This window comes from Notamacropus eugenii, chromosome 6, assembly GCF_028372415.1.
Source record: "Notamacropus eugenii isolate mMacEug1 chromosome 6, mMacEug1.pri_v2, whole genome shotgun sequence".
Taxonomy (NCBI): Eukaryota; Metazoa; Chordata; class Mammalia; order Diprotodontia; family Macropodidae; genus Notamacropus; species Notamacropus eugenii.
This window is the reverse complement of record NC_092877.1, coordinates 6528088-6553338: the sequence shown is the minus strand read 5'-3', so window position 1 is coordinate 6553338 and position 25251 is coordinate 6528088. Positions and strand designations below refer to the sequence as shown.

Genomic DNA, 25251 nt, shown 5'->3' with positions numbered 1-25251 from the left:
CTTTTAACTGGTTTCAGTTGCCCTCAGACAATTCACAGCTCTGGGATCAGGCAAGGTCTGTTCCTAGGCAGCTGCATTGAGCATCACTACCTGGGTGACTGAGCATCTTTTCCTCTCTGAGCCTCATTTCCTCACCTGTAAAATGAAGGGATGGGACTATTTATTAATTGTTAATTAATCATTTTACTTAATTTAATAGTTAATTTATGTAATTTAAAATGATTTAATTTAATAGTTAATTATTAATCAAGCACTTAGGCATCAGACACCATGTTAAGCACAGAGATGCTAAAAAAGGTAAACATTGTTCCTGTCCTCAAGGAGCTTATATTCTAACAGGAAGAGACAATATTGCAAATAAATCAGACACTTGTGCGATGCAAGCAGTATGAATGGGAGATAATCTCAGATGGCCTTTGAGGCTCTATGATTCAAGAACTGGAGACAAACTTGACTGAGAGGTGATAGGTCAGACTGGATGTCCTCCACATCAAGCCTAGAGGGATGCTAAAGAAGTTAGCATTAGCATCAGCCTCTGTTCTAGTCCCAGTTGAGTGACCTTCCTTGGTCTACCCAAATTGATCTCTCCCTTGGTCCTTTTCTGATCCAAATGGAGCTCCTCCACACCTTCCTTTGTTCTTCCCATACTTGACCTCTTCTTGGTGGCCAACATCTCCTGACCTCCTGCAGCCTTTCTCCTTCCCAGGGAGGCAACGTTGGGAACAATGAGGGGAAGTTACAAAAAAGGCAAATTTCCACTGAAGGACATATTTTCTTGTAATTATTTATCCAGGGGTGAGTGTGCTGGTAAATGTTTAACAACTGGCTCTCAGGAAAAACAAACAAGCAAATGTCCTCAGACTAGGCTTTTAAAGTTTATTCTGAATTATTACATTTTCTCCTTCACTTTCCTATGTCTAGAAAACTGGCAAAACAATAATTCAACCCCTGATTTGTAGCATTTGCTCATTTCCTGAGGTATAAAAGCTCACACTGAAAATTTAAGGATAGACTCTAGTACATGCCTGGAGTGATCCAGAAGTGGAATGGACGGCCTTGGAGGAGACAGATTCTCTCTCACTTGACATCCTCTGTGGAGTTGTAGGATCATTTGAAGAACAATTAGCCAATCAATAAGCATTGATTAAACACCTGCTATGACTACGTGCTATGCACTATCTTAGGGACTGAATTTACAAAAATCAAATTGAATTGAATACCTTCAAGGAACTCACATTATAATGGGCTACAAATGTACATATATTTTGGGGGGAATTTTATACATAATGGGGAAAACCAACACAGGTACAATACACACACGCATACATATATAAACAAACACATGTGCCTACATATATGTTACACATCTATACACACAAACATATGAGCATATAGATGTTTGTACATATAAATATGTGCATGCATTCATACACATATGTATACAATGTACATATAAATGAACCTGTACAGATAAATATATGCATATGTTTGTGCATGCCCATGTACATGTACAAGTATAATACATACTCACATACATACACGGATCTAGTTATATATGTGTGAGCTTATAATAGACATGAAATATAAGTAAATTCATAGCAATTAAATACAAGGGAACTTGGGAGCACTGGCTGGTGAGGGCAGCAGGAAAGCTCCAAGTAGATGCTGATGCTTGAGCTGTATCTTGAAAGGAGAGAGTGTTAAGGAGCTTAAGGTGAGAATGGATGGAGCTCATTCCTGGCACAAGGGGATGGCTGATGCAAAGGCACCAAGATGAGGGATGAAGCAGGCCAGTTAGGCTGGGTCAGAGCATGCTGGAGCGGGCATGGCGTACAACGAAAGACTTAGAAGAGAGATCAGGGCCCAGGTGTTAATTTTATTTTTATTTCATCCTGGAGGCATAGGAAGCCAGTGGAGTTGACTAAAGAGGGCAGGCTTAAGGCAAACCACTTTGACTGCAGCATGGAAGGTGGGAAAGAGTGGGGACAGACTTGAAGCAGCCAAAGAGACCAACAAGGAAGTTATTGCCATGGTCCAAGGGACTGTGTGACCCTGGGCAAGTCACTTAACTTCTGAGTGTTCCCCAGGTAACTCTCCAAGACCCCAGCTTGCAGAGCTGGGGCTGGTCTGCATTGGCATAGGAAGGTTCCACTTTGGGAGTGGATAAAATAAACTTATCTAACTTATACACTGTACTGTGAACAAAACTGTGTCACAGTATTGTGAACTATACACAGTCATTAATGTAAATGCATCTTCGGACTCTCTTAGGCTGCCCAGAGGGAGCTTAGGGTTGGGGGAAGGTTAGGAAAGCTGAATTTTAATCCTGACCATGCCACTTGGTGACCTTGGATAAAGCCTCAGTCTTTCTAGGCCTCAGTTTCCCTGTCTGTGTGATAAAGGGTTGCTGGGCAACTGTGGTGCTGTGGATAGAGCAGGAGTCAGGAATACCCAAGTTCAAACCGAGTCTCAGACATTTCCTAGCAGTGACCCTGGGCATGTCACCTAACCTGTGGGTCCCTCAGTTTATTCAGTAGTAAAATGGGGATCATGATGGCCCTCATCTCCCAGGATTGTTGTGAGGATCAGGCAGTGCCAGGCTGCTTTCCACTCTAAATTGTATAAATCTGCATGTTTTATGAATGAGGAAGTTACATGGTGTGGAGCACAGTACAACATAGTAGAAAGGGCTAGATTTGGAACTAGAGGATCTGGGGCCAGTCCTACCTCTGCTTTACCCCGTGTGACCTTGAGTAAGTTATTTCCCTCGGTGGACCTCACTTTCCCCATCTACAAAATGAAGTTGACTTGGACGATCTCTACAGCCCCTTCCAGAGTGTCAGAACACCCTCCACCTTCCCCTCCTCCCCTCCAGCATATACAATAATCTGGTTCTGTTGCCAAGATCACAAGGTCCCCTTTTGTTTGATGGAAAGGAAAGTAACCCCAGCCCAAATGGGAAACCACCCATTTCCTGCAGCAGATAGAAGGTTAAGAGACTGAGACTATTGGTAAACAGAGACACTCTGGGCCTGGGACTGCTTGGGGAGCTGGGGGGTGAGAGGGGGACAAACTCCGGGTTACTGACTCTTCAGAGTTTGAGGGTGGGGTGAGAACAGCCCTGAATGGGGCTCTTCCTGTGGGCTCAGTCACCAGTCCTGGGATTCCCAAGCTGACCTCAGCACCCCACATGCCTGAGCACGATAAGTGAGGATTCCAAGCATTTCACTGAAGAGCAGGGTGGGTGGCGAAAGGGAGTCCCAGGAGGGACACATTCCCTAGAATTCTTTCTCTTTTCTCTCTTCCTGCCAAGGAAGGGCCTGCTTATCCTGGTGCCCTGGGTCATCCCGAGCCTTGACAAGGGGGTGCAGGCTGAAACCTGGGTCACTCTTCTTTTCTCTCTCACAGCAAGCAGACAGGTGTTTGGAAAGGAAATTGCTTCTGGTGCCCAGGCCATGGGCCAGGGCCCACATTCCCCTGCCCCTTCGCCTCCTCTCCCTCGCAGCTGTTCAGTGGGGACCAGGCCAGTTGGTCTGTGTCGGGGAGGCCAGCTGTTGGCTGCCACTCTCCTTTCCGGTCCCCAGACGGTCTAGTTATCCACACACCCCAGCTCTTGTGGTTTGGGTGACCTGCGATCCTTGGGAGGCAGTGAGGTATTATTGAGAAAGCCCTGCCTGTGATTCAACTCTGGGCTTCCTAACTGCGCTTGTGACTTTGGGCAAGTCTTGGTTCCTTCTCAGAAGAGAGGAGCTATTCATGCTTCCCTCCTTCCCTCACAGGGCTGCCAGAGGGCAAATACTTTCTCAACTTTAAAGTTCACCAGATAATAGCTTTAGGGCTGGAAGTGACCTTATAGATCTTTGAATCCAACTTCCTCATTTTACAGACAAAGACTCAGGGCCTAGGGAGGTTAAGTCACTTGTTCAAGGTCATATAGCTAGTGAGTATCTGAGCCAGGAAACAGACTTGGCCTTCCAGGCTCCAAGTCCAGGTCTCTATCCATCCACCAGCTCACATTGCGGGAGGAATTAATGTTTGCTAAGGACCTTTCCAATTAATAACCTTGTGAGAAAGGTAGTACTTGCTTTATTATCCCCATTTTACAGATGAGGAAACTGAGGCTCAATTGTTACAGTGACTTGGCCATGGTCCAAGTGCCTGGGATAAGATTTGAACTCATGTCTTAACTCTAAGTCTGGCATTCCTTCTGTCTACTTTGCCACATTGCTGCCACCGCAGATGAGATGCATTTGGCTGAGTGCTGGTGCTGTCTGGAACTGTCCTTCGGCCCATCCCTGGTGCAGTGGACATCATTGGCCCCAATGTCCAGAGTCCCTGATGGACCAGAGTTTCCAGCAGCCCTGTGAAAACAGAGGGAAGGACCCGACATTCTGAGAGCATCTCACTCACATCTGCCTTCTCTCCTCTCCCCAGGGCCTGTCAGTGACGAAGGATGGGGTCCGGCTGCATCAAAGTCACCAAGTACTTTCTCTTCCTCTTCAACCTGCTTTTCTTTGTGAGTATGTCAAACACACCTCCATTTCCCTCCCATGGGGCATCTTCTCCCATCTTTGAAGGCAGAAATTCCAAGAACTGGAGATTTCTTCTCTAGAAATCCCCCAGCTTTGGGGCAAAAGAAAACTTCATGCCAAGGATTGTTGAAAGTGGTGCCTTGTGGGAAAGGAGACAGTGTGAGGAGTGAAAGGGGAGGGGAGAGAAGAACACTGAAGTTGGGTTCAAACCCCACCTCTGAATCCTGCCACCTGCGTGGCTTTGAGCAAACCCTTCACCCTTCTGATGTCCTTTTCCTCACTTGCCTCCTTTTAGGTTTTTAACCCTCCTCTTCCCCCACTCCCACCTCCTCTTTCTGCCTCAAATTTTCATGTTTCAATTTCAGTTCCTTTCCCCAGTGGGGAAAGTTCTACCTCATGCATGGGGACCTCTGAGTCATTGACATACTGGGCCTAAAGCTCAAGTAAGAGGGCTCTTTTTTCACAGTTAGCCAAAACCCACGTCCCCATTATGACAATGGAGTTCAGACACTCTCCAGGGAGGGTGGTGGCTCATACAAGGGAGGACCTCACTCAAGAGCCCAGCTGGCATCTTTGGGGAAACTGAGGGAGATCTCCCTCATTCTCTGTCCTCTCACCCCCAAATGTGCCTCAGCCTTCACTGTGCCCTTAGTGGCCAGAGAGTCTGTCTAGTAGAGCAGAAGTCCAGATGTGGGCCCTGTGGCACATCTGGATCTTGTTTTCCTGGGCTTGGGTTTTTTCCCTTTCTCCAGGCAGACAGTGAATACTTCTGAAGCTATCAGAATTCCATTGGATAGTAGTCATAGGGTGGCTTTTGACATCCCTGGGATAAATTTTTAAAGGACTGTCTCTGGTGTGTGTGTGTGTGTGTGTGTGTGTGTGTGTGTGTGTGTAGAGAGGAGTTGCCCTTACCTCTGTACACTATTACTTTATGTAGGTGTGGTATACAGTAGGTACATAATAAATGCTTATTGGTTGATTGACTGGGGATACAAATACATAAGTGAAATAGACCTTATTCTCAAGAAATTTTAATTCTATTGATGTGACCATTCAACATGTTGACATAAGTAAATGCAACATCTATACAAAATCCAACCCCATCTGTGTGTGTGCGTGTGTGTGTGTGACCAACAACTGGGGAGTCAGGAAAGGCCTCTGGAAGGAGGCTGCACCCTTAAGATCCGTGGATAGGAGTCAGTCCTTGTGTGACTGCCCTGGGAAGATGAGAGATGCTTTGGTATCACGGGAAGAAAGATAGGCCTGTCATGTGGTGCCAGGGTTGGACATCAAGGCACTTGGGTTCAAATCCCTGTTCTGATGTTTTCCACATGCATGACCTTGGATAAGTCACTTATCCTCTGAGCCTCTGGCTCCTTATTTGTGAAAATGAGAGGATTGGATTTAGCCATCCTCAAGGCCCCTCCCAGCTCTTAATCTGTTATCCTATGAACCTTCATTGTTCATACATGCCTGGGCCTCTCCCAGTTGCCAAAGATTACTAATTATGCTGATTTCATGGTTGTTTCAGGGACTGGGAGAAGGGAGTGTTTGGTGGGAGTAGAGCAAGGGGAAAGGGAAAGGAGGGGGCCCCTGGCCATGTGGGAGATTATACCTAGGCTCTGGCTTGGCCAACAGAAGGTACCCAGCCCCAGGGAGAGGCAGGGAAGGCTGTGTTTGTCTCCCACACAATCACACAATGGGTATGTCGGTGCCCTGCCCTATAGTAACCCAGCTCAGACTCCCTCCCCAGAGCTAAGCTCTGGGCACTGTGCCCTCCCACTCGCCCTAGGACCAGCCTTCTGGGCCCACAAAGACTTGGGCTGGAGCTGCTAGATGGGGAGGGAGAGGACAGAATGGCTCCAGCTCCTGAGCTAAAGGATTTTTCCACATTTTGTATGGAGAAGAGAGGAGGAGGAGGAAGAGAGAGAAGGGAAAAAGTCCAGTCCTCGCTCCTTATATTCTCTCAGGGAGCTGAAGGGTGCAGAGAAGGGGGCCAGCATTGTACAACTGGCATTGCCCGGTCCAGACTGGGATGGGGGCCTCTCCTGACTCTGGGCTCTGGGCAGCAAGCACTCAGCTTCCTGGCTGACTGCTCTGGCAGAGCTGGCTGCGTTAAAGGGCTAGCAGGCTGGCACTGAGCCCTTGACCTTGGCTTGGGGGTTCTGAGTCAGGGAGGGGCCCTGCCTGAGCAACATCTGGTTGGATCCTAAGAGTGTGGGGTGGGAGGAGCCATGGTGAGGAATCATGATCACTGCTGGCATTCAGGTGGCACTTTTTAAAGTTTGCAGAATTCTTTTTCTTACCTTGCTTTGTTTATACCAGGGACCCTTGCCCCTTGGCAGACTCCTCAGGAGAATGGTTTTAAACATTTTCATAAAATGAAATGCAAAGGATGGCAAAGAGAACAATCCTATTAAAATGAAATTATTCAAAGATTATTTTAAAAGTTCACAGAGCCCAGGTGAAGAGTCCGTGTTCCTCAGTACATGGTCCGGTGGCTCTCTAAGAAAAGATAGGGTTCATTTTTGTTATATTTTGTATTACTAACCTTCAGAAAGAATATACTTAGAAAACATTATTGAAATGGTAGAATCTAGCTCATCCATTCTTGCTTGGAAGGTAGGGTATATAACACATGATGACTATCATAGCTGAATCTTTCAAGTGTTTAGAATTTCGGTCCCCACAACAGCTCTGTAAGGTAGGTGTTTTGATGATCCCCATTTTACAGATGGGGAAATAGAGGCTGCACAAGATTAAATGACTGGTCCAGAGTTACACAGATAATAAATATCTGGAACAGGAGTACAACTCTGAGGGTTGCTAGGTGGCAGAGTGGATAGAGTGCTGAGCCTGGAGTCAAGAGTTCAAATCTAGCCTCCGACTCTTACCAGCTGTGTGACCCTGGGCAAGTCACTTAGCCCTGTTTGCTTTAGTTTCCTCATCTGTCAAATGACTTGGAGAAAGAAATGGCAAATCCAGTATCTTTGCCAAGAAAATCCCAAATGGGGTCACAGAGAGTCAGACATGACTGAAATGACTGAGCAAGATTCAAACTCAAGTTGTTCTGATTGTTTGCAGTCTAATAACTCCATGTATAGTGCTACTTAACTGCCTCATCAACAATGTAGAAATAGGAGGTTTTGACAGCCAATTATGGGATACTAGGCCTTGAATTGGAAGGGACCTTTGAAGCGGAGTACTGGCAGAGGTCTCGGGGGTCATCCAGGTACCCCTCCCCCATTTTATAGAACAAGACTTTGGTGCCCACAAAGGAACAATATCTTGGCCCAGCATGCACAGGGAGGGCTGGGATTTGAATCTTCATCCTCTGCCTCAAGGTCAGTGTGCTTGCCTTAGTGCCGCCATATTGGGAAGGTCCTGGCCTTTGATAGAAGGGGTGGTCAAACATTCTTCTTGTCACCTTTTCTTGCAAAAGTGAGGGATTCCCTGGGCTTTGCCAAGAAGATTGGTCAGAGAGGGGGCACTGATTGTAAATAAGTACTTGGGAAATAAAAAAGGTTCAGACTTAAAGAAATGCAAATTAGATCAACTCCAATGTGACCACTCACATCCATCAAATTGTCAAAATAGGGAAAAATGATCTTGTTCTAGGGAGCTACTTGGCAGTGCGCTATCAGAAGGAAGAAAATCATCACGGCCTTATTAAAAGAATCCCTTTACTGGAACAGAGAGGAATGTAGTGCAGAAAGGATGGTCAAGTCAATCATGTGTTGAGAGATTACTATATGCCAGGCCCTGTGCTGAGGCCCTAGGGTACAAGTATGAGCAGAAAGAAAGGCAGTCCCTCTCCTTAAGGAGCTTATATTCTAATGGCAGGAGCTTTGACAGTCATAGGATGATAGGACAATTCTCCTGAGAGTATTTTCAAAGGGAGGGAGTTATATGTATACACATCTCTGGGCATCAGTTTCCTCATCTGTTAAATGAGGGGACTGGATGAGATGAGCTCTAAGACCCTTTCCAACTTGATCACAATCCCTGTCAATCCTTGTGGAGCACAAGGAAAAGGGGGAAGTCCGTCTTTGGTGCTGGCCTCTTGGGGAGTATCTCTGTTCAAAAGATTAGACACACCAAAGACTAGAGTATTGGGTCCTTTCTCTCCTGTGGGCCTACATGGGCCTTGATTCTTCTGCTTAGGTTCTCCATTCTCTGTCTCTCCTTCTCTCTCTCTCTCTCTCTCTCTCTCTCTCTCTCTCTCTCTCTCTCTCTCTCTCTCTCCTCCTTTTCCCCCTCCCCCCCACTCTCTGTGTCTGTCTGCCTCTGTCTCTCCCTCCTCCTCCTCTCCCCCCCCACTCTCTCTGTGTCTGTCTCTGTCTCTCCCTCCTCTCCCTCTCTCTTTTTGTCTGTCTTTCAGTTTCACCACTTATTCTGTTTTCGAGATCCCCTGTGAGGAATGATCTGGTATCTGGTCTGCAAAAGAAGAATGGAGGCTCCTATGGAAGGGTTGCTTAGGGAAGGAGAGAGGAAAAGAAGGAGAGGTGCTGAGCTGGTTGGTGAGTCCTCCTCTCATCCAAGTCCAGTTACCTCCTACCTCTGTTTGTGATGGAGAATCAGGTGGCAGTGGGTGCTCACATATGCCTGGGGGAGGGAGGTCAAGGAGATTGTGTCTTCTGGGGCATGCCCAGTGAGTGACCTTCTCTCCCGGGCCACGGCCCTATCTCTTGTTATCTGACCAGGGAGACCGCCCAGACTGAAGGCAGAACCTGGGATCGGACTGACATGGAGCTCCTCACCTCCCTCAGTCTCTGAATCCTTTATCCCCATAGTAAACTGTAAACTTCTCAGTTTGACACTCAGAGCTCTGCACAACCTGACTTTGGCCTCCCTCCATGAGCCCTCAGGTCCAGCCCAACCAGCTGACACTCCATCTTCCATCTCCTTCCAGCACCTTGCATGATCTGTCTCCCATTCTTGAAAGCTCTCCTCCTTCAAAGACTCAGCTGCAGCATTACCTTCTGCAGAAGGCCTAGTCTGGTTCCACCAGTTACTAGCACTTTCTCAACTTCTCCAAGCCTATCCTCTGTCTTTCTGGCACGTATTCTCTCTCTCTCTCTCTCTGACTCTGTTTCTGTCTGTCTCTGGCCCTCTCTTTCTCTCTCTCCTTCTCTCTATCTCTGTCTCCCTCTCTCTCTCTCTTCCCTATGTGTACACATGCATACATACACATGTGTTTATGTGTGTATGTGTATATGGACATGTTATTATACATTATGTATGTGTGTATGTAGTAACTAAACTTTGCACCTCTCTTAATGCTGTGCATGTGGTAAATACTAAGTAAATGATGAAGAATGATGATATTGTTCTAGTAAAGCCCAAGGAACAGAGCTGTCCCCCTGGGCCTTGTTCTCACTGCTCACCTTGCGGAGGCTCTCAAATTAGGAGCAGGTGGGACCTCAAAGGGGTCTGAACCCGAACCTTGAGACACAGAAGGACTTGCCCCGTCCCAATGTCCCCAGGCCTCCTAATAAGCTCACTGGCTTGGCATTGACTTGAGCCTGGACCCAGCCCTGGCTGACCTAGGGTGGGCTTGTTGGACCTGGAGATACCCTTCCTGTTAGTTGTTAACTAGGCTGTTACCACACAGCAGGAGCTGCCTGGGAAGGTTGGTTGTTGGGGACATTTCCTGACTGTGGCTCCCAATCGCCCCAGCCATGGAGTCTGGAGAGTATGGGCTTAGCTTTTTCATGATTTTTTTTCTGCCCCCACCCCTTTTTGTGTTTGTCTGTGTATTTTTGGGGGGGAGGGAGTGTTATCCTTCCTTGTTGTCTGTTGGAGCCACGGTGCCCATTTCCCTTTCATAATCTCTCAAGTTCCTGCTAGAGACAATGTCCTGCAAAATTTCAAGGCTCTGTCTGATCCAAAGCTCATCTGGTTCACACAGTTAGCATCTGGAGGTCTCACTTGGCCTGTCCCCAAACGGGAGCTCTTCTCAAACAAGAAGTTAAGTTTGTTATCTAACCCGGGCCCTTTTAAACCCTCCACGTACTTCCTACCAATTGTGTTGTGGAGACACAGGGTGACCTCATCTCATACCCCCAATACCCCTCCTCTTTCCCCTCTTGATCTCTCTAACTGGAGATCCAAGTGTACTGCCCCACAGCTGGCGTCTACAAGAGCTCCCCTGATGACGCAGCATAGATGAGTCAGAAAAGCATTAGATGTAGGGTTCGAGAGCCAGAGGTGGAATCCCAGCTCTGCTGCCGTGACCTGGAGTGCATCCTCAGCTTCCCCCTCTCTAAAATGAGGGGTTTGGAACAGACTACCTCAGGTGGCTCCCCATCCTGATGACAGAGCGGATGACAGCATCAGGGTGCTAGTGACCTTGGACAGGTCAATTCCCTTTGATAAGCTTCAGAGCTTTCATCTGTGACACACAAATAGCATCTACCTCAACGACCTCTCACAATGTTATTGCAAAGATCAAACAGATTAATAGATATGACATACTTTGGAAAATAACAGTAATCACTGGACGCTTCTCTAACCCTGGAGAGTGTGCCAAGTACTTTACAGAAATCATCTCATTTGAACCTCACAAGCCTCAACAACCCTGGGCGGCAGGAGCTATTTTTATTCCCATTTAATAGATGAGGAAACTGAGACTCAGCTGATAGAGCTCTGGGCCTGGAGTCTGGAAGATCTGAGTTCAAATCCAGCCTCATGCACTTAAGTGTGTGACCCTCCTGATCAAGTCACTTGACCTGTTGGTCTTAGTTTTCTCAACTAAACTGAGTCCACCATCTTGCTTCTCCTTGGCTCTACATCTGGGATCCTATTTAATTCTTAATTCTGAATGTGGGGGAGAAGATCATTACCCAATCTACCCCTTCCCTCAGCCCTCTCTAGGCCATGAGAGTCCATTTGTTGGCCTTTGGGTCCTAATGTACATCAATTTGACTCTCAAGGAATCAGTGTAGATTAGTGTCAGGAAGACTGACTCCTACCTTAGACCTTTAATAGATTGTTGACCTTTTTTGGTCTCAGTTTCCTCACCTGTAAATAGGGCTGGTAGTAACATCTACTTCGCAGGCTGGTGTTGAATGAGATGATGTATGTAAAGAATTTCTTAATCCTTAAGAGGACTTGAGTTCAAATCCAGACTTTGCCACTTCCTGAGTAGAAAAGTCACCGAAATTCTCTGGGCTTCAGTTTCCTCATCTGTAAAAAGAAATGATTTAATTAGATTACTCCAAAGGTCACTTCCAAGCTCTAAAACCCTATGAGTCTGGTAAGTGGTTAAATAACTGGAATCCTGGAAGAGAACTCAGAGGCCAGCAAGGTCAACCCTCTCATGTTACAAGGGGGGGAAACTGCTTTTCTTCTCATTGCAGCCACTATTATCCAGAAGGATGGATTGAGGGTCAGCCTTCAAGTCCCAGGTTCAAAGCCCACCTCTGACACATTATAGCCTCTTAGTACCCACGCAGCTCTCTGGGCCTATATGTCACTGAGCAGTCACCAATGCCATGGTGAAAGGCATTTCCTGGCTGGGAGTTCTCTGCCCTGAAGTTACAAGTTTGAGACTGCCCTCCCCCCGAAAAATGTGTGTGCATACTATTACTGGTGTTTAATATTACATAATGTATGTGCGTATATATTTGTGTATCTATGTGTATATATAATTTTGGTGTTTAATTTTATATACATATGCAAATGTGTATGTACACATACACATGCATATATACACACACACTAGATACATATATGTATATATGTGTATAATACATGCATGCATACATACATATATACAAGCACACCTCAGAGATATTGTGCTTGGTTCCAAACCACCCCAATAAAATGAATATTGCCATAAAACAAGTCACAATTTTCCTGTTTCCCAGTGCATATAAAAGTTGTGTCTACACTAGACAGAAGTCTATTGTGTGTATGAAAGTATTATATCTTAAAAAAAGGTGCAGACCTTAATTAAAAGTATTTTATTGTTAATAAGTGCTCTCCATCACCTGAGCCTTCGTGGGTTGTGCTCACCTTGCCTTGATGCTGCTGACTGCTCAGGGTGGGGGCCGCTGAAGGTTGGGGGCCCCTGAAGGTTGGGTGGCAGCTGGAGGTTGGTGGCTGAGGCAATTTCTTTAAATAAGACAACGATGAAGTCTGTCCCGTCATTTGAGTCCTCCTCTCACTTGAACACTGAGAAGCCACTGTAGGGTTATTAACTGGCCTATTTCTTGTGTCTCAGGGAGGAATCGGGAGGGATGGAGGCTGGCAGTGGACCCTGAGAGCACTCATATTAATCAATTAAGTTTACCATCATACCTGGGAGTGGTTCGTGACCCCCACAACAGTTACAAATCACTATCATCGATATAATAATGACAAAGTTTGAAATATCGGGAAAATGACCAAAATGTGACACAGAGACACGATGTGAGCATGTGCTGTTGGAAAAATGGCACCACTCGACTTGTTTGACCCCGGTTTGCCACAACTTTCAATTTGTAAACATCACAGTATCTGCAGAATGCAATGAAGCAAAGCACGATGAAAACGGCTGTGTGTGTGTGTGTGTGTATGTGTGTGTGTGTAGGTGTGTGAATTGTGGGGTTTGATATTACATATACATAAACGCACATATGCTTAGACATATGCATACGTACACGTGTGTGTATCATAGATCCAGTCTCTAGTCATATACATTGATCCAGAGAAAGGTGCTTCCGCTGTTACAGGACACTGCCTCCCCTCACGCCCTGACTCAGCTCTAATCTTGTTCTAGATCTTAGGAGCCATGATTCTCGGGTTTGGAATCTGGATTCTGGCCGACAGAAACAGCTTCATCTCTATTCTCCGTGAGTTTCCCCCTGGGCTTGTCCTGCTGTGCTTGACTGGGTTAAGGGGGGCGCCCTGGGACGGAGGGAGGGAGATGCCTGAGGCCCCTAATCATCATGAGCCAGCCTCCTTCCTCTGGGAAGTAAGCAGGAGGAAAGGATGGGGGTTGGAGGCTCAGTTGGTCCAGGTCCTTCCTCCAGCTCTTGGGTCCCAGATGTTGGATGTGTATGAAATCTATTACTGTGAATGCTTTGACTCCTCACCAACCCCCGGAGGCTTGGCAAGCACTGGACGTGTGGCTAAGAGACAGGCCGTGGGTGTTTTTTTTTCTTTTTGATAGAGCCAGTCCAGCCCTATGGGTGCAGTGCTCAGACTGGGCTGAGAGAGCCCTGAATGTGAAGCCAGATCCCACCTCTGACAATAAATGCCTTAGACAAATCCCTTAGCCTACTTGGGCGTTTTCTTCTTCCATCAGGTGATGACTTGGACAAGGTGATCTCTTAGTTTCCTTCCAGCTCTTAAACCTAGGGAGCCTATGAGTCAGAAAGATCTGAGTTCAAATCCTGCCTGTCACTTCCAGCTGTAGTATATTTGTCAAGGCACTTAACCCACTCTTGTCTCAAGCAAATCCCAAGGATTTATCTACTAAATCATAGATGGATTTCAGAAGATTTCCCGTAAGAACAAAATCACAGATCCTTCTCATATTTGAGTGTGGGCATAGCACAGTCCTGAAAACATTGGGATAGGAGTGAGAAAACCTGAGTTCTGAGCTTAGCTTGTCTCCTGGCCTGCTGTGGGATCTTAGGAAAGTCATCTAAATTTCTCTCCTTTGTAAAAGGAATAGAATGCTTTCTACTCTTTCCATGTTCGAGCAATGTTTGTTGTTTATTGTGTGCCCACCATGATGAATCTGGGTTACAGTTCATGGGTAGGAATATCGTAGGTTTTTGACTTTTTGATGTAGATCTGATTTCACTTCCAGTGCAGAAACTCTCCACTGGTGCAGATTGGAAACTCATCTGTAATCAATCGTTCAAGAAAGGCCTGTTTAGGGCACTGTCCTTGGTACGAACACTGAGACTCCAAAAGTTAAGTGATGTGCACATGAACCCTGGTCTTCCTGCCTCCAGAGCCTGCCCTCTTTCTGCTATATTAGGATACCCCAGGCAGAGTAAGCCTGGCAAGTATCTAAGTCTGACTTCCTTTTTAAACAATAGATTTTATTGGTATCTTTTATGTTCCAATCTCTTAGGTTTCCCCCAGATTCCTTCTCATCTCTTCTCCCAGAAAGCCATCCCTTAGAACAAAGAATCTCTGAATTTTTAAGGTCATTGAGCCCAGAGTATTTTAAACACATAATTATTTGAAAGAGCAGAGTGACTTTTTCAGGAGAAAGGCACTGAACTGGAAGACTGAATCCTGCCTCTGACACTAACTTACTACATGGCCTTAGGGCAAGTCTTGTCACCATTCTGGGCCCCAGTTTCTTTATCTGTACAAATGAGTAATTTAGATGAAAACCTATCAATTTCCAACCACCTTCTGGCTGTCTCCAGTTGGAATTCTCCAGGAGCAACTCAACCCATTGTGTCCAAAATTAAATTCCCATCCCCTCCTCCACTCTTCATTCCCGACCTCTCAATTTCCACTGATGGGGCCACCATCCTCTCTGTCACCAAGACTTAAGACCCTGGAATCCTCTTTGGCTCTTCCCTCTCTCTCCCTGTCTCTACCCGATCCATTCTCAATGCTGTCACTTTCCCCCTCTTAAATCCATCTTTTCTCCACTTACACAAATATTTCTTTTGTCTACATGGACATCCTAAATGAAATCCTGTACTCAGTCTACTTTTCTCTAATTCATCCTGCACACAGCTACCAAGATCTTATTCCAGATAGACAGTTCAGGACAAGTTACTGTCCTATTCAAAAACCTTCAAGGGCTACCAGTTGCCTATGGGCTAAAATCTGAATCCTCAGTTCTTGCAGTCTGTCCCCAGTCTCTATTTCCAATCTCATTCCTCATGATTCTCCTCGATGTCCTCTATATTCCAGACAAATTGAACTGTTGGTTGTTCATAGATCTTGTCTAGCCATCTTTGCCTCAGTGCACTTGTGAAGGCGGTCCACCCCTTTGCTTGAAAGCATCCCATGACAGGGAACGCATGGCCTCTCAAGGCAACTCCTCCTATTTTGGACAGCTCCCATCGTGAACATGCTTTTCCTGACACTGAGCCCAAATGTGCCTCTTTGCTTCATTTCCCTCTTGCCTCTAATCCTGTCCTCTGGGACTGTTCAATAGGATTTTTATTCAAGTATTTGAATACTGCCACTGTGACCTCCCCTCTTCTTACCCAGGCGGAACATCCTGAGTTCCTTCAGCTGTTCCTCATTTCGCGGGGATGGCTGGTCAGAGAATGACTAGTGCTGGAAGGGACTTTGGAAGGCATTTTTCCAACTTTCTCATTGTACACTCAAGGAAAATAAGGCCCAGGAAAGTTAAATGACTTTCCAAGGTCAAAAGAATATTCAGTTCCAGAAGCAAGATTTGAAGTCAGGTCCCCTGGCTCTAGAACCAGTGCCCTTCCCAAGGGTCCATGGCCCACTTCCCCTGGAGAGAGGCAGGACTCCACATAACCTCCTGCATCTGGATGCAGACTGTTCTTGATCCCAGGCCTTTGCTCTAGTCTAGCCCACCCCTTCTCCCAGGCCATAGAGAGTTGTGCTTTTACTTCTCTCCTACCCCAACAGCTGCAGGACAGGTTCAGGCCAGGGAAGCACTGACAGCTGTTATATTTGCATAACGTGAAAGCCCCACTGAACCTGGGGTGGGGAGTAGCCCACACCTGTCACCGCATCTCCTGAAAGAGCGGACTACGAAGCAGGGCCATCCTGTGCCAGCTGCACCAATTCTCCCCTGGGAGGAGGCTGGCCCCATTCTGGTCAAGCCCAAGCTTCTCAAGGCTTAGCTGTCTCCTTCCTTCCGGGGGGCTGGGGAGGGACAGAGATTTCCTGCTTCAGCCTAGGATCCCTCTCACACAGCTGTGTTCGCTTGGTCTCCTCCACCCCTCCAGTAATCTGAGCGTCTTTGCAAGGGACACTCCTACTTGGGGCCCGCCATGGTGAAAGGTGGCAGGAGAATACAGAACTCCCTGGTCTTTGCCCCTAGCCTGCGCTTCTCAGGCATAGACCAGAGCAAGGTCCAATGAGCCCTCCCATGTTCCTGTCTCTGAGCTCATGTTCCGATGGGCTCAGCTGACTCTGTGGGGATGGGACACTCTCACTGCCTTTCTGGCCCCCTCTTGCCTTTCCAACTTTCTTACACCTCACTCCTGGATACTGGTCTCCTCCCTCTGGACATTTTCCTCTGGCTATCCCCGGTGCCTGGAATGCTCTCCCTTCTCCACTCCCACTGCTGACCTCCCCGGCTTCCTTTAAACCCATTCTTCTATAGGAAACCTGCCCTAACCCTTCTTAATCCCGCTGTTTTCTTTTCCCTCTTTTATACATTTTTGCTTTCTATATATTTGCTTGCATGTTGTCTCTAAGCTCCTTGAAGACAGGGACTGTCTTCAGCCTCCTTTGGTACCCCCAGGGCTTATTATGGTGCTTGGCGCATAGTAGGCACTTTGCGGTTTTTGATTAGAGTGTTAACTGCTGACTTCTGACTCAGAAGATCAAAGTTCCAGTCAGCTCATTTGATTACTAGCCATGTGACTCTGAGCGACTCATCTAGAGCCTTAGCCTATCAGATCTGGATGATGACTGAGGAGATCTAATGATAAGAACTGACATTTAGAGTTACTTATATTAAAATGAACACTTTTAAGGTTTGTGGAGCACTGGACACATGGTTTTCATTTAATCCTCACAACAATCTTGGGAGGTAGGTATTTTTATCCCCATTTCACGGATGAGGAAACTAAGGCAAACAGAGGTTAAGTGACTTGCCCAGGGTCACACAGCTAGTAAGTGTCTGAGATCACATTGAACACAGGTCTTTGTAATTCTGAACTTGGTCCTCTATCCACCCAGTCAACTAATTCTCTGCTTAAGCCTGTCCCTTAATGAGGATCCTTGTATAGTATGTCCTCACAAGTGTGCTTTGCTTGGACAGTTCTCATGACAGAGGACTCACTATCTTTAAAGCAACTTGACCCACTTTTGGAAAGCTTTCATGTTTATTGGAAGTTTTCCCAAGGAAAGGGGCTCAGGCATTGCTTGTCCTCTGGCTGCACAGTGGACCTGGTTTTTCACACCCATTGCCATCTGTACTGCCCCTGCGCCCTCCAAGGACCCCTGTGCCTTGGTGCCTTCCCTGCCACTGCATTCTCCAGGAAGTAGTCTCTCTCTCAGTTAAGAGCATGAGCTCTGGGAAAGCAGGAATAGCTCTTGTTTTGCTTTGTATCCCCAGTACCAAACACAGAGCTTGGCCTACAGTAAGGGCTTAAAAGCATTTAACTTCCATTCTGTTTTTACATTAAGCTAAAATCTTTCTCTGTGAAACACCCACTCCATTACAGCTGCTTCTGCCCAGTGGGTCTGAGCGGAAACGTCCAGCTGTTCTTCTATAGAGCAGACCTGCAGAGACTTGAAAACTGCTACTAAGGTGTGTGTGTGTTCAGAATTACATCCTCTTAGGCTAAGCGGTCTGTCTGCTTTAACTGATGCTCTTATAGCAGAGTCCAGCTTTAAGCACCAACTCTGTGAAAGCACCAGGGGGTACAGAGAGGAAAATGAAATAGCCCCAAGCCTCCAAGGAATTTTCTTTCTCCTGGACGGACGGGCACAGTCCCAACTTGAGAGCTGGTCAGGTTCTGAGTGAGTGATCATCTGGATGTCTTGGAGAGATGGGTGAAGTCACTTACAAAAGGCAGTCAGTGGCTGAGGCAGGATCTGAACCCAAGGCTTCTGGCTCCAAATCCAGCACTCTTTCAAGACAGCAAGCATTTATTAAGCACTGACTGTGGGGCTGCTGAGCATTGGCGATCAAAGAAATATGAAAAGACAGTCCCTGTCTTCAAGGAGTGTGTGCATTGGAACGAGGCAGGCAACATGAGCAGATCCATGCAGAATGCTTGAAAAGTAGTCTGAGAGGGTAGGCCATCAGCAGCTAGGGGACCCGCAGAGGCCTCCTGAAATGGAGCTGAGTCTTGAAAAAAGGAAGATAAACTAAGAAAGGGAGCATTCTGAGCGTTGTGACAGCCTGTGCTGAATGCTTGGTAAATATTACCTCATTGATTTTCATAATAACCCTGGTGCTATTATTATCCTCATTTTACAGTTGAGAAAACTGAGGCAGACAGAGGTTAAGTGACTTATCCAGAGTCAACAACCTTGGATGAAGATGCTATTACTGTCCTCACTTTTCAGTTGAGGAAGGCAGGGGTTCAGTGCTTTGCCCAGGGTCACACAGCTAGTGTCTGAGGTCAGATTTCAGCTTGGGCTCTTCCTGACTCTAGACCCAGTACTCTATCCATTGTACCATCTAGCTGCCACTAATACAAGGCAGGGGAGGGAGAATCAAGTTTGGGGAGAGGAAAGTAGGTCAGTGTTGCTGAAACATCAATTACATAGAGGAGAATAGGACATAAAAAGACTGGAGGGGGGGAAGGGACCTAGTCATGAAGAGCTTTAAATGTCAAACACTCCTAGAGTTAATAGGGAGTCACTGGAGTTGTGGGTAGGTGGGGGAGGGAAAGAGCTATGGTCACCCCTTTATTGCAGCAAAATCTCAGTCCTACCACTGTCTTGTGCAAGTGATTTCAGCATCTGTTGGGTTCTTTTCATCTGTTGGGATACAGGGAGGGATAAGAGAAGAGAGACCTGAGGAAAGGAGACCAACCAGAGCCCAGTGTGATAGTTCAGGTGTGACTTGATGAGTTGCTTCTGAAGGACCCTAAGTCCCAGCCAAGGCCTTTCCCCTGGGGATTCCTGGGAATTATTCTTTGGGCCCATAGGAGTCTGAGCATGTCTGTAGAGAGCAAGGAGATCAGTGATTTCTTGCAATGAGTCTTTCCCAGTCAGTAAACTCTGACTCACTCTAGACATAGTAGCTGGGGTTTTTTCTTTTCTTTTTAAAGAAAATTTTAAATAGACTTTGTTGGTATTAATTATTTTTGCATCATTTTGGTTTCTCCCATGCATCACTCTCCTTCTCCCTTCCAGAGATCCATCCCTTTAAACAATATGATATTTTCAAAGAGAAGTAATTGAGTCTGACAACATTCCATCTGCTGAAGGCTGAGGTGACCAGTTTGTATCTCCTCTGTACATTTCCTCTTCTGGTTTGCCTCTCCCCTTCCTGAGCTGCCCATTTGGGATGGGAAAGCCTGTCATCATCATTAATGTCACTAAGGTCTTTCATCTGGTCCTTGTACCTGCTAATTAACCCTTCACCTGGGGCAAAAGGTTTAAAGCATTAAAAGACTCTTCTCCCATGACCTACAACTAGGGAAACTGAGGTATATCTCTTCAGCTTCCTGTCTCCTCACAGTCTCTCTAGCCTCTTTCATTTGATGAGCCCTGCATCTCAAACAAGTACTTACCTCATGAATCTTCCCTGGGAGCCATGTGGGTGGCAGACAAGCAGCTTGTCATCCCCAGCTAAACAGACAAGCCTGGGGCAGAGTTGATGAGTGAATATAGAGAAGCATCTTCATCGTGGGGTGGGCAGACTGGAGCTAGTTTTTTCGGGCCACCAATGGGGATTGGCTCCATTCCGGATTGGGGGAACGTAGTGATGGCATCATTTGCCCCAAGGGTGTCCTGCGACTACACCAGCATTCTTGGGGCAGTTGGCCAAGAGGAGCCCTCTCTCTCACCTCCCTCATCATCAGTTGCCAAGTCCTGCTGATTCCATCTCTAAACCAGCTCTCAGACTCATCCCTCCTCTCCATTCCCACTGGAACTCTTGGAGTACAAGCCCATGACCAATTACAAATACATTCTTTCACCCTTCTCCCCTTCTTTCTTAGAAGTAAATAGGTTTCACAGTAGATAAGGGCACTGGACCTGGAGTAGGAAAGACTTGAATTCAAACCTGACCTCAGACATTTACTAGCTATGTGACCCTGAATAAGTCACTTGAACCTCAGTCTGCCTCAGTTTCCTCATCTGTAAAATGGGGATTATAATAGCACCTACCTCCCAGGGTTGTTGTGAGCACCAAATGACATTTGTAAAGAATTTCACAAATTTTAAAGTGATATATAGATGCTAGCAGTTATTATGATCATTACATACAGGTCAAAATCCTCAGTGGTTCCCTATTGCCTTTGGAATAAAGTTCAGACTTTTCTGCCTGATATTCAAAACCCTCAACAGCCTGAGGTGCCGCCCTATCTTTCCAATCTTAACTCATAGTATTCCCCTCTCTGGTCCAGCTAAATTGGTCTGTGGAACATCTACTTCCCTCTCCATCCTTGATGTCTCAGCTCATGCTGCTTCCTGTGCCCTCTCTCCCTCCCTTCCTACCCCAGTCCATTAAGTTTCTACCCATCTTATAGATTCCACTTAGATGTTGCCTGCTGCTGAAAGCCTTCCCTGACTTCACCCCATACCCCAAATCCAAGAATGACCTTCCCTTCTGATCTCACGTCCTTCTTTGTCTTGAATTTTTCTGCATGTTTTGATCATGTTCTAAAACATTGGTGTCTTATTTTCCTGAGTGGAAAACATCCTGCGCTCAGAGTCTGAAATCCTGGGTTCACATCCTGCCTCTGTCATTTACCAGCTTTGTGACATTGGCTGCCACGTAACCCTTCTGGGTCTCAGATTCTTAATCTACAAAATGAGCAAATTGAGCTTGGTGACCTCTGGTGTCGCTTCCAGCTCCAAATCTATGATCCTTATGGTCATTTGAGGGCATTGCCTAGTGCCCAGCACAGGGCTCTGCCCACAGTAGATGCTTAATGGGAGAAATAACATGCAGAGCAGATAGAAGTTGCCCTTAGAAGGGAAGGCATCAGCATCTGGGGAGGTGTGAAGGGCATGGGGAACAGCTTCTTGAAGAGGATGGAATTTGAGTTGAGTCTTCAAAGACACCAGGGAAACTTGAGAGGTGAGGTGGAGGAGAGAGAACATTCTAGGAATAGGGGGCTGTCACTGATACTGGATGGGTAGGAGATAAAAGTTCCTAAGTGTAAAACCCATATTATAGCCAGTGAATGCCCCTCCCCCAACTAATTAATCAAAGCACCTGACTGTGGCAGGAAAAGCCAGCTTTTAAAGAAATAAATGAAGCATGCGTGCTGTCCAATGGCAGAATGGACTGCCTCCCAAATGTTGATTTCAATCAAAATCTAGCTCACCCCTTATTTGGAATGTTGTGGATGAAATCATTGGTCATGAATAAGTTGACCTGGATGCTATAGGAGGTCCTGATTTCACTGGGGTAGGAAATTCCCCAGTGAGAAAACTCCCTCCTCCCATTCAGACAGACAACTATTTTGTAACTTGGCATCTTAGTTGTCTAGGCCACTGAAAAGGGAAAGGACTTGGCCGGTGTCATACAGTGAGGATGCGTCAGAGGTGAGACTTGGACCCAGGTCTTCCTAACTTTGAGGCCAGCTCTATCCACTAGGTCAGTTTGCCTTTCATTGTTTTCACAGGACCATGGAATCTCAGATATGTTGGGTCCTGACCTCCCTATGAAGTTGGGAGACCTGGAGTCAACTACCATCTTTGTTATTGTACTCTTGGGCAAATCACTTTGATTGATGGATTCTTTCATTCTATAATCATCTATTAAGTACCCATACTATGTTCCAGTTCTTCATCCAAGTCTCAGTTTCCTCCCCTGTGAACTGGAGATAAAAATCCTTGACGTGCTGTCCTGAAGGATTGCAAAGACCAAACATACTAACATCCACATAGGGGCTATGTGAAGAGGGCTCACTCTGCAAGTGAAAGCATTTGATTTTTCTTATGGATCTTTTCTCTGATCCTCATTTCTTGATTCTGGAGTAACTTGAGTTTAGGGGAAAACTGGGGAAGAAATAATCATATCCTCTTCTTCTTTCCCCAGAGACCTCAAGCAACCTGAAGATTGGGGCATATGTCTTCATCGGGATTGGGGCCATGACCATGATCATGGGCTTCCTGGGTTGTATTGGTGCAGTCAATGAGATTCGATGCCTCTTGGGGCTGGTGAGTGATAACTCTAATGAGGACCCTTCCCCTGTAAGCCTAGATGTCCATCTTGTCTTCCTCCTTTGTCTTCTACCACATTGCAATATGGAGGGTCTGGATGCTGATATTAGCAGGACTAGCCCTTGTCCGTTGTCTTGTGCTCAGTGCTGACCCCTATGAGAGAGACTCCTTGTGCATTTAGCTTGACTTGTCTCATGAGACCTGGTGGTCTCATCAATGGCATGGTTAGGCCAGCCCTGTTGTTTTGAACCTAACTTCCCTTGGCTTTAGTTTCCTCACTTGTAAAGTGAAGAGGAGGTTCCTTCTAGCCCAAGATCTTCATAGACACTATATACTATGACTTTGACACGTGTTAACTGGGGTATCCTTTGTTGATCTCCCACATCTCACATTCATTACTTTACTTTTCCAGTACTTTACTGTCCTCCTTCTGATCCTTGTGGCCCAAGTGACAGCTGGAGTCCTTGTCTATGTCCACTCAGATGAGGTAAGTACTCTTTTACTGGCTAGAATGATGGACCTTCCTGAGGGTGAACAGGAACAGTCAGTGACCAAGCCAACAATAGCCCTTTTCCTTCCATTCCTCAGGGGAGGGATCTAAAGTTGTCTATGCCAATCTCAACAAACTTTTTGGTCTCAGGATCCCTTTAAACTTTTTAAATCATTGAGAACCCTGCCTCCCGAGAGCTTTTGTTTATATGGGTTATAACTAACAATAGTTACTATATTAGAATTTAACATATCTTAGTGTTATAAAATTGTTTTGACTTCATGAACCCCTTAAAAGAGTCTTGGAGATTCCCATGACCCCTTGGAACATACTTTGAGAATTGCTGGTCTAAAGCCTCTACCCATAGCCAAATCAGTTATAGAGTGTTGGAGCTGGATAGGATCTTGTCTTTGGTATAGGAGAAGCACAGTATATTTTGAATGAGTGTTCACCTGGATTTGAAGCTGGTTATGACCTTGAAGGGCAATGGACCTTGGATTTTCTTTCATAAAATGAGGGACTTGGATTAGATGTGGCTGATGCCCCTTCCAGCCAAAGATCTATTTTTTTAACTACATCATTGGAGGCTGCTGTTTGGTCCTGTGTTCAACTCAGCCATCACTGTTCTTATCTGTGTTCCTGCCCAGAGATCAGTCAATGATAGTTTTATCAGTCCATTCAGGGTGATAAAAGCATCTATCCAAGCAGGAATATCAGGTGGTCAGAGGAACCAGGCACTGAGAATGTAAAGAAAGAGCATAGGATTGTGCATCAGGAGGCCTGAATTCACCCATAACATCTGCTACCAACTAGTTGTGCCCCTCTGGACAAGTTACAACCTCTCTGGGCTTCAGTTCCTCAGCTGAGCTATAAAATGAGGGGCTGGGCTGGATGAACTCTAAGGTCTCTCCCAACTCTAACACTTGCATGTTCCAAGATTTCTCCCAACCCTGGAACTCTCTGAGCTAGGTCCCTTCCCATTCTGACACTGAGTTTTCAGAACTCTTCTCACTCTAATATTCTATGTTCTAAGGCCTCTTCTAGCTCTGACATACTATACTCCAAAGTTCCAAATTTCTTCCATCTCTCATATTTTATGAGTCTGCCAGTCATCCCAATGTATGTGGAAGTAGTAGATGACCTAGAACCTAAAGTCTATAGACTCATGAAACAAGCATGACTTCACCTAGCCTAAACTGCCTCATCTAGGCCATCCTACTTCACTGAATCACAGAATTCTGGAGCTAGAAGGGACCTCTAACCCACACCTAAAGAAGAGTCACCTCGCCAACTTAACTCAAAAGTGATCCACTTCTAACTGAAGACATCCAGTGAGGAAGAAGCACTTGGTACCAAGGTAGCCTGATTGCACTAAGGGATCACAGTATTAATTAGGAAGTTTTTCCTGACATCAAGTCTATGTGTGCCACAGTTGCTTCTAGTTCTGCCCTCTGGGTGAACCAAACCAGTTGAATTTCTCCTTCAAGTGTTTGAAGACACTTTCCATAGACCTCTATGAAGAAGAGAAGTCTGGGGCACCAATCTATCACCCAAGACTTCAAACCCTCACTCTTACTTTCCTCAACCTCTCCTCATGTGGCATGATCTCAGGGAAATTCATCATCCCAGCTGCCTGCCATCTTATCTGTGTCCTTCCTAAAGTATGGGGCCCTGAAGTGCCCACAAGGCATGCCCTGGTCCACTCATTAGCCAATAGTTTGGTTTTCCCTTCTTGCCCTCTTAGAGGACAGAAAGAAAACAAGACGTTGCCTCCTGCCCCTCTTATTGATGCCACGGGTTTCTAGTGATATTGCTTTATCTGAGAAGAAACAAATGAATTTTCTTTCTCTTCCAACCCATCCTAATTTCCCCATGGAAGAACAAACACCTCTGTTACTCTCTTTGTCCCAAAGGTCAAATTGATTCAGGAACTGGGACAAATTCCAGGCTGGTTAAGGTTTTCCGAAAGGAAGACAAAGGAGATGTCTTGTTACCCTTTCCCTCCTTCCTGCTCCTCTGCTGCTCTCTTTGATCCAGGACACCACCTCAGTGGCATCCATGATTTCTTATGTTCTGTCTTTCATCCCATGTATCATAATCTATTGGCCTAGTCTTGTGGTTTCCATGTTTACAACATATCTCAGGTACGTTGGCTTTTCTCTACTCCTATATCCCAAGTCCAGACTTTTATCACCTCTGTCCTGGACAAGTGCAATAGCCTTCAGGTTGGTCTCTGCCTGCTGCAATCCACTGTCT

General features: G+C 46.1%; 1 protein-coding gene across 1 annotated transcript in view; it reads left to right on the top strand.

The window, feature by feature from the left end:
- The window catches only part of CD82 (CD82 molecule), a 77444-nt gene that overhangs the window by 38431 nt on the left and 13762 nt on the right, over window positions 1–25251 (top strand). The window contains exons 2-5 of the mRNA XM_072618223.1: window positions 4435–4516; window positions 13297–13369; window positions 22381–22502; window positions 22918–22992. Of these exons, the coding sequence (XP_072474324.1) occupies window positions 4454–4516; window positions 13297–13369; window positions 22381–22502; window positions 22918–22992 (333 nt within the window). The 5' untranslated portion in view covers window positions 4435–4453. The remainder of the gene's footprint in view (window positions 1–4434; window positions 4517–13296; window positions 13370–22380; window positions 22503–22917; window positions 22993–25251) is intronic.